Source organism: Camelina sativa, chromosome 19 (genome assembly GCF_000633955.1).
Source record: "Camelina sativa cultivar DH55 chromosome 19, Cs, whole genome shotgun sequence".
NCBI classification, from domain to species: Eukaryota; Viridiplantae; Streptophyta; class Magnoliopsida; order Brassicales; family Brassicaceae; genus Camelina; species Camelina sativa.
Genome location: NC_025703.1, coordinates 12,718,963 through 12,725,580, shown reverse-complemented (window position 1 = coordinate 12,725,580; position 6,618 = coordinate 12,718,963). Strand labels below are relative to the sequence as shown.

At 35.1% G+C, this 6,618-nt stretch overlaps 2 protein-coding genes across 2 annotated transcripts; one reads left to right on the top strand and one right to left on the bottom strand.

Annotated features, from left to right (window-relative positions):
• LOC104787843 (transmembrane emp24 domain-containing protein p24beta3) lies at positions 1,305–2,513 on the bottom strand (the record flags this gene model as incomplete). The annotated part of the gene is given in 4 exon segments (XM_010491743.2): positions 1,305–1,348; positions 1,509–1,616; positions 1,765–1,951; positions 2,205–2,513. Coding segments are annotated over 4 exon segments (555 nt in total), but the record flags the coding sequence as incomplete, so codon positions are not given.
• On the top strand, positions 4,442–5,349 carry LOC104767759 (peptidyl-prolyl cis-trans isomerase CYP19-1-like). The gene has a single exon (XM_010491742.2). The coding sequence runs from the start codon at positions 4,442–4,444 to the stop codon at positions 5,234–5,236; it is 795 nt and encodes a 264-aa protein (XP_010490044.1). The 3' UTR covers positions 5,237–5,349.

Sequence of the window (6,618 nt, the reverse complement as noted above, 5' to 3'; positions counted from 1 at the left end):
AAGTAAAGATCTCTAACCGTGAAATCCAAACCAGGATGATCTGAACCCCAGAAGATATCATGATCAACGACGACGAAGTTTCCAGAAACAGTGTCGCCTTCGTAAAGAACGTACTCTTGGACACATTCTTCGTCGTTCACCGTTACAGAGAGAGATGAGATTTGATTGATCGAATTCAATAGTATCAGACCGATCAGTACAAAGACATGGATCTTCGCTTGTCTTCTCTCCATCTTTTTTCTTCAGAACTTCGATTGAAAATTTTCAGTTTCGGTTTCTCGAGAAAATTCGCCGAGTAGAAGAAGACAGAAGAGAAGATGAGATTGAATTTTATTTGCGTTTTTAGCTGACTAAACCGGACATTTTAACCGGTTTTGAGATTGGTCAACGGTTTTTTAGTCTTTACTAATTAGTATTAATGATTAGTCTAAATTTATGATTTTTTTTCTTCTTTTTGGCAGAATAATATAATTGTTTACATTATACAAAAAATATTTTGTTATTTTTTTTTTCTTCTGGCCCCTAAAATAGACTTGAGAGATTCTATAATCCAAGACATGACGATTTCGATCAAATGATGAAAAATAATGCTAATCTTTATTAGTAGGACTTAATTTTACAAAATATTATTTTTATTATTATTTTATTTTTTGGGTCAACAATGCCAAATATTTCCTTTATAAATTATAACTAGGTGATACCCCGTGCTATAGCACGAGATTATATATTTNCCTCTCTCAGCTCAGCTATCTTAACATTTACCGGGTCCAAATGTTCTGTTAACCATACAACAAAAAGAGAAGGAACATGGCATCACACAAAACAACACAAACTCAATGCCACGAGATATAGAATAAGAGAATTATCACACAACAAAGCACATTTTTCTCATTGCATCAATGACAACAGGGAATGGAAACGAACCGTCTTTGGCCAAGTCATGCTCATTGGGAATATGACCAACATGAATGTAAAAAGAGACAGTTTCAGGAGTAGAGTAAGGGTTGTGGAAACAAAATTTGTACATCCCACTTCTTGGTGCCTTAAACTCAAACTTATCTCCAGATGTTCCCTTCAATGTTTGTACAATGTTCCCAGCTGGAGACGTCACCTATATACAAAAACACACAATCCCAATGAATCAACCAACACATTACCCTATACCCCCAACACAATTCCAAACCCCCNATATTTATAGTGATTATCAACCATATTCCAAAATATTTAGTCGATGTGAAATATACAATACACCTTTTCTATAAATTAGTTTACAATGTTACATATATATAATTTCTGCGTTTTCNTCCTACTGTGTAGAATATCACACGCTTTCTCGTGCTCTCATTTGCTGCACACAAAGCAAATGTTAGATCGTAAAGGTTGCATCTTTTAACATTCAAACGTCTCTATTTGAGAAACATATTGTTATACTCGAGTGGTCGAGGCTGGAACCGAAAAGGTATAATAAAACAGAAACAGAGAGCATAAGATGAACGGAGAAGACTTACTATGACGGTGACGAGTATCACGTGCTTTCAAATACTTCTGCTCAGCAACAACAGATTCCAAAGCCTCTCTCAGCTCAGCTATCTTAACATTTACCGGGTCCAAATGTTCTGTTAACCATACAACAAAAAGAGAAGGAACATGGCATCACACAAAACAACACAAACTCAATGCCACGAGATATAGAATAAGAGAATTATCACACAACAAAGCACATTTTTCTCATTGCATCAATGACAACAGGGAATGGAAACGAACCGTCTTTGGCCAAGTCATGCTCATTGGGAATATGACCAACATGAATGTAAAAAGAGACAGTTTCAGGAGTAGAGTAAGGGTTGTGGAAACAAAATTTGTACATCCCACTTCTTGGTGCCTTAAACTCAAACTTATCTCCAGATGTTCCCTTCAATGTTTGTACAATGTTCCCAGCTGGAGACGTCACCTATATACAAAAACACACAATCCCAATGAATCAACCAACACATTACCCTATACCCCCAACACAATTCCAAACCCCCAAACCAATCAAAGATCGAAACTTTCCACAATCCAAATCAAACCCACAATTCTAATCAAACCCTAAATCAATTCCAAGATCAGATCAATTCAAAATTAAGCATCGGATTTATCGAAGGAACACACATCGAAAGCTATGAAATTGGGGGAAAAAAGGTAATCAAGTAAAGATCTCTAACCGTGAAATCCAAACCAGGATGATCTGAACCCCAGAAGATATCATGATCAACGACGACGAAGTTTCCAGAAACAGTGTCGCCTTCGTAAAGAACGTACTCTTGGACACATTCTTCGTCGTTCACCGTTACAGAGAGAGATGAGATTTGATTGATCGAATTCAATAGTATCAGACCGATCAGTACAAAGACATGGATCTTCGCTTGTCTTCTCTCCATCTTTTTTCTTCAGAACTTCGATTGAAAATTTTCAGTTTCGGTTTCTCGAGAAAATTCGCCGAGTAGAAGAAGACAGAAGAGAAGATGAGATTGAATTTTATTTGCGTTTTTAGCTGACTAAACCGGACATTTTAACCGGTTTTGAGATTGGTCAACGGTTTTTTAGTCTTTACTAATTAGTATTAATGATTAGTCTAAATTTATGATTTTTTTTCTTCTTTTTGGCAGAATAATATAATTGTTTACATTATACAAAAAATATTTTGTTATTTTTTTTTTCTTCTGGCCCCTAAAATAGACTTGAGAGATTCTATAATCCAAGACATGACGATTTCGATCAAATGATGAAAAATAATGCTAATCTTTATTAGTAGGACTTAATTTTACAAAATATTATTTTTATTATTATTTTATTTTTTGGGTCAACAATGCCAAATATTTCCTTTATAAATTATAACTAGGTGATACCCCGTGCTATAGCACGAGATTATATATTTTGTTTACTTTTAAAAGTTTAAATATGCTCAAATATAGAACCAAATTAAACTGTTAAATTTGCATATCTGATAAATCAAGTTTCCTGCTCATTTGTACTCAAAACATATTAGTCATATATTTATAGTGATTATCAACCATATTCCAAAATATTTAGTCGATGTGAAATATACAATACACCTTTTCTATAAATTAGTTTACAATGTTACATATATATAATTTCTGCGTTTTCTATTCTTTCCATCTATACTAATCATAATTAATTACTATAATTTCGTTAAAGAAATATTGAAAATCTAAACTAAATAATGATTTGTTTTTATTTAATTGTATTAAGTTGATTTGTTGTTTCCATAAATATCTCACAATATAAAAGCAAATCAAATTAGTTTACATATATATACAATTTCGTATTTAATCTATTGATTATTTTGGAAGCAACAAAGTCACAATTGAGAAGTATTAAAGATTTCTCATTATTATTAATATTCGTAATAATTATAGGGATTAAGTATGGTAATAGTTAATATTTGATATTACTGAAGCCATTAAATACTCTGATACCAGTTTCCTTATTTATAGGGATTGTACTTTTGTTTGATTGTGTGTTTAACTATTCTTGAATCAAATAATATACATGATCCGAAAATTATTAATCTGGAGAACAAACAGATCCGCAATTTTTTTTTTCTTCTATTTTCAGGTCAGAAAGAATATGTGTCCCGACCCGGTTAGTTTTAAGTGATCGACCCAAGGATATAATGATCATTTAGATAAATCGAAACTATAGGTTAATTTAATTAAATTAAGTGATTCTCTAATCATTTTTAATGAAAAACGTACGAAAACAAAGTCATGATCCAATTTGAATCTAGTAAGTACTTCAGCTTTAATAGAATAGATATAATAATTTTTTTCTTTCTCGGGAAAAAGCCTGAAGATTCATATTTCCTTTCTTTATGTTACCATAGAAAGAAAATAAAAAAAATGAAGCTTTCTAAATCTCATCAGGGTGAGATTGACAATTAGCTTCGTATGCCATCAAGGCATCAACAATCAGAATGTCAATTTGAGGGAGATTTTGTAAATATGAGAAACTTGTGAAATATAAGAGATTTAGGGCTAAGCTAGAATTTGATGGGCCTTATTTACAGCCCGTTATGAGCAATAATACTAATTATTGAACGATTTGAGTAGACAATTTATCAAACCATTTATGAGTTATGACTTTAAAACCAACAGTTCAACAAAGACCTCCAAAACTTTAGGTCCATCAAATGCTCTCTGGCAAAAAAAAAACAATAAATGCTCTCTACAAAAAAAAACAAGAAAACAAAACATTTAATGCTCGGACCGAAGGAAAAAATAGTTAATATGCTCTCTCTCACCAAAATAATAAATACTAAAAAACATTCAATGCAGCCTCCTAATCCTTCTCTTTAAATATGATACGTTACGGGTTCCTCCCTCTGCAGCCCTAAATATCTCCGAATCATTTCATCTTCTTTTCCTTGTTGATTTCTCCGATGACGCAAAGCAGTGTTGATGCACGCCTTGAAGCACTTGAGAAGAGTCATGATAAACTGGTTGCTGACACAAATCGTCGTTTATCCATCATTGAAAATGATCTAGATTGCTTGACTGAGACGGTTTTAGGGTATAATTGCACATGTCCAGCGACGGTCGGGGCATTGAGAGCAACTGCTGTAGGAAATAGCACACAGTACATCTCTCCTTATCACTACGTCGTCTCCCCTTATCAGCAAACGGCGGCTCCGGTTAACTCTAACCCTAAGGTTTTCTTCGACTTTACCGTCGGCGGCAGACCAGCTGGTCGGATCGCGATGGAGCTCTACGCTGACACGACGCCAGTAACGGCGGAGAACTTCAGGGCACTCTGTACCGGAGAGAGAGGCATAGGAAAGACTTATGGTAAGCCACTCCACTACAAGGGAACAACCATCGACGGTATTAAACCACGTGTCATTTGGACTGGTGGAAATATCGTTGGCTCGTCCACAGCGGCAGGCGAATCTATTTACGGAGGTGTATTCAGGAACGAGAACTACATCAAGAGGCACGACCGTCCTGGTGTCCTCTCCATGGCCGTCGGTGATCCACACACCAACGCATCTCAATTCCAGATTGTCATGGAAAAGTTCCCGCTTCTCGATGGTGTGCACGTCGTGTTCGGCCAAGTTATTGCAGGATTCTACGTCATCAGGAGCATTGAAGACGAGGTGATCAGAAATTTTGTCAACATTCCTTCCAAGCCCGTGGTTATCGCAGACTGCGGTCAGCTTTCACAGAGATCCATTTGATCCCTCCTACTACTATGACTAGAAAGTCTAATAATGATTGGTGCAGGTCCTGTCTTGTTTTCTTGTTTAACTTTGGTCTGTTTTTTGTTCTTTTATGTCGTTTGGATTTTGAGTTTGGTGTTGTGTTACCTTTAAAGTGTACTTTATCATATTTGTCACCATTGAACAATGATAACTAAGCACCTACTATTCGCTACTACTAGAATATGTTCATGTGATTGTGGAGAAAAGTGACTTTGGTATGTGTAGTACCTTCAAAGCTTATATAGGGTTTATGAGCTCGGAAGAATGACCTTAGAAATGAGAGAATCTCACTTTAGCTAGTAAATGTAATGTAGAACATTCTCTTATGCACATTTAACAGACAGTTTTTGATTGCTGTAATTTAGTAAAAAAGGATTCATTTGTCCAGATAAATGAAATCCATTGATATCAACATGTCTCTTAATTTACAAAGAATACAGTGCCAAAATCTGATACAAAACAAGATTCTTTTCTTTCAGATTTTAATAATTCTCGACACAGTTTCAATGATAGCAACCAAAATAACTGAAGCTTGTTACATAAAAGTCATGAGGATACAGTGTTAAAAGAACAACTGAAGCAGACAAAAGAAACAAAGAAGAATGGATACTCTCTCTCTGATTCAGTTCTCATTTGCCTTGACTCGTGGCTTTACCGGTAACTTTCTGGGCAATCCACAACCCTTCTCCAGTAACTGCACAACTTGCTTGAATATGCCAATCATGCATGGTTCTTGATACTGTGAAGGTTAAGTGCATCCGAGATCTTACCAGAAGTCATGGCATCTTTCAGATCCTGTTTGTTTGCAAAAACAAGAATGACCGAGTTTTGAAGATTCTCGTGACCAAGTATCCTGGTGAGCTCATCTTTCATGAAAGAGATTCGAGCTCTGTCTGTGCTATCGATAACCACAATCACAGCATGTGTTCCACGATAGTATGTTGCCCATGAATTCCCTAGTCTATCTTGCCCACCAAGATCCCAAACTTAAAAGACAACATATCATAAGTAACATCACAACAAATCTTCAATTTTCCAAAGCTCAAAAGTTGAATGTATGCCAGTGTCAAACAGTTATAATGTTTCAATTAGATGATAACACCACCTAAAATCACAACAAAACTCGAAAAAATGATGCTAATATTTCTTAGTCTTAATTTTACAAATTATTATATTTATTTTTCTTTTTTGGGTCAACAATGCGAAGTACTTAGGATTCATATTTCCTTTCTTTATGTTTACCCATAGAAAGAAAATCAAATAAAAATGAAGCTTTCCAAATCTCATCAGGGTGAGATTGGCAATTATCTTCATATGCGATCAGAGACTTCAACGTTCAAGAATGTCAATTTGGGGGA